The sequence below is a fragment of the Montipora capricornis genome, chromosome 1 (genome assembly GCF_036669925.1).
Source record: "Montipora capricornis isolate CH-2021 chromosome 1, ASM3666992v2, whole genome shotgun sequence".
NCBI lineage: Eukaryota > Metazoa > Cnidaria > Anthozoa > Scleractinia > Acroporidae > Montipora > Montipora capricornis.
This window is the reverse complement of record NC_090883.1, coordinates 28379671-28382170: the sequence shown is the minus strand read 5'-3', so window position 1 is coordinate 28382170 and position 2500 is coordinate 28379671. Positions and strand designations below refer to the sequence as shown.

At 39.8% G+C, this 2500-nt stretch overlaps 1 protein-coding gene across 1 annotated transcript in view; it reads left to right on the top strand.

Annotated features, from left to right (window-relative positions):
- Positions 1–2361: 2361 nt before the first annotated feature.
- Positions 2362–2500, top strand: part of LOC138013988 (uncharacterized) — an 8963-nt gene continuing 8824 nt past the window's right edge. Inside the window, exon 1 of the mRNA XM_068861023.1 lies at positions 2362–2496. Coding sequence (XP_068717124.1) covers positions 2428–2496 — 69 coding nt within the window. The 5' untranslated portion in view covers positions 2362–2427. The remainder of the gene's footprint in view (positions 2497–2500) is intronic.

Sequence of the window (2500 nt, the reverse complement as noted above, 5' to 3'; positions counted from 1 at the left end):
CTTCTGGTTTTAACCCTTTGACTCCCAGGAGTGATCAGCATGTAAATTCTCCTCACAATTTCCATGAAATGTCAGTCAAACACGTACTGAGAATGAAGATAATTACCAGCTTAAAATATGTGATCTTGATATAACACCAAATTTACCATGACTACCCCAACAAAGAAACCTATCGTATTCGTTAGCAGAATGAACGATTGGATCTTGGGAAATGAAAGGATTAATTTAAGTCCATCAGGTCCAAGTTATGCGGTAAGAAGCACTCACCTGTGACTGCCTGTTTCTGACTACTTGACTTTTCTGTTTTCTTCCTTTGCGTAAAACAGAACCAATAGTGCTCAAACCTTTTTCTTTATTAAGGTGTGTCTACATGACTGGTAGCTGGTCAAGGTTTCGAAATTACTAATATACATGACCGGTAGTCCGGTTATTTTTCAAATGGAAGAAAAATCCGACTCGATTCGAACCCGTTCAAGCCTGAATTTTTCAGGCTTTCCTTTCTTTACTGCTCAAGTTACGTTAATATATTAATAATTACGATGATCACCACCTTAACTTGATTCATTTTTCCGCAGTTCAAGTATATATCATGGCTTTCATGTGTATTAACGTTCGTCAAATATTCTTGTAAAATTTTCTCGTCGTAGCCAGGCTAGAAAAGGTTATTAGCATTAAAACACAAGAGTGTTTTGTTTGGCCGCCATTCTGAAAGAGGCCTACACTGCTTGGCTTTGGCCGATCACAGTGCTTGTTAAAAGAACACTTCAAAAAGGGATAGTACCGATTATGGTGATTGATGCCGTATTGATAGCCGAGAAGACCCTGGAGGGGAGGGTTTTGTATCACTAATAAAAGACCTATGGACCTCAACAAACAAAACTTTTTACAGAGGGGAATTTCAAACATGCTTATGCCCGCAAATACGGACGAACAGTGTTTGACGGATGATCGGATTGAAGGACAAAAGTGAACGATGTTGATGTCCCCAAATTTCTCAGGGTCAGGGAGTCATAAATATAAGAACCAACAATTTCCCCCCCCCCCCTCCCCCCCACTTCAAGAGTTGAAATTTGTTTCGCCTGAAGTCCCAATGAAGTTGGAGGGTGCAAACTGCAGGTTGCAGATCATTGTTTCACCAAAGCTGAAACAAACCAAACCTTCACTAATGCTAACATTAGGCCTAAACACGATGCTTTAAATAATTTTTTAAGCCTAAGGTTAGCATTTTTGTGAAGGTTTGGGTTGTTTCAGTGATGACCTGCAACCTTAACTTGCAATTTACACCCTCTGCCATGAAGTTCCAGTATCCTCCACATTCGCCTAGGGGTCTTCTCTTGGGAACGCTGATGACAAGTGGATAAACCAGAATGCTGTAAATGCTATATAAACCGGGCGAGGTATTTGTAGGAGTGGAAACACTGAGTTTTCATTGGCATACCCAGAAACGCGTGCATGGACTTAGAACTCGAACCTGGGAATAATGATTGACCTGTCACCTAACCACTTGACTACCACACCGAAAGCTGCTCAGGGACAATATCTTAGACACTATTTGATAATGCTGAATTAGTATCACCCAACTATTGGACTAATGCAAATCCTACATTTTAATTGGCGTGAAAGGCGTGACGCTTTCTTTTGTTTTATTCCCAAATAAATATTCCTTCAACTTGCATTTGCTAACTTTATTATTGCCCTCAAGGGCCACGGGTCAACAGTCCATTTGGCATCGCCTCATGGGCTATTTTGGCCCGTAGCCCTTGCGGACTACGAGTCCAATTGTTAATTATCACTCGGCAACAATATTAAACACTACAAATGGTAGTTTATATTACCAAACTTCATGACAAAGCTAAACATTTTAAAATCAAAGCTTACGCCTAATTAATTTAGCTTAGGCCGAATTACTCTTCAGCGATGATATTCTATGGGAGACTTAAAAAAAATTGTTTTTTGAAAGTGCGGTGTCTTATCTTCAGTAGTGAGGTGAAAAGAAGCGCTACTTACAGTGTATAGAGTTGAAACTCCCAGGTTCAAATCCAATCCACGGATGCGGTTTTTATTTTCCTTATTTTCTCTGCTACCACAAGTCCTAAATTAACGATGATAGTAAATTCAAAGCTTGGCAAATTAGGAATTAATGATAATCGTTAATTTGGAGAAGACCTAAGTAAGTTGCCCATGGAGGAGCTGGGGACCTTGTAACTAGCTCACATGGTTGAATGGCATTATTTTTACGCGCTTCCCTGGGTCGAACATTGTAATTTGAAGAAGGCGCCATTTTTTGACTCGTTCAAAGTCAATTTCCATAAAAAAATTTCAAAATCGAGCAAGCAAAAGAAAGGCTCTGCTAGCAGGGTGTTCAAATCCTCACTGTAAACAAAATGCTGCATGTAAGATAGTGATGGAAAGGGCCTTTTGGGAAACATGGAAGGGGAGAGAATCCTCAAGTCACTTCTGAACGGAGAAATAGATGGTCTTTATGAAGACACTAAGGTAT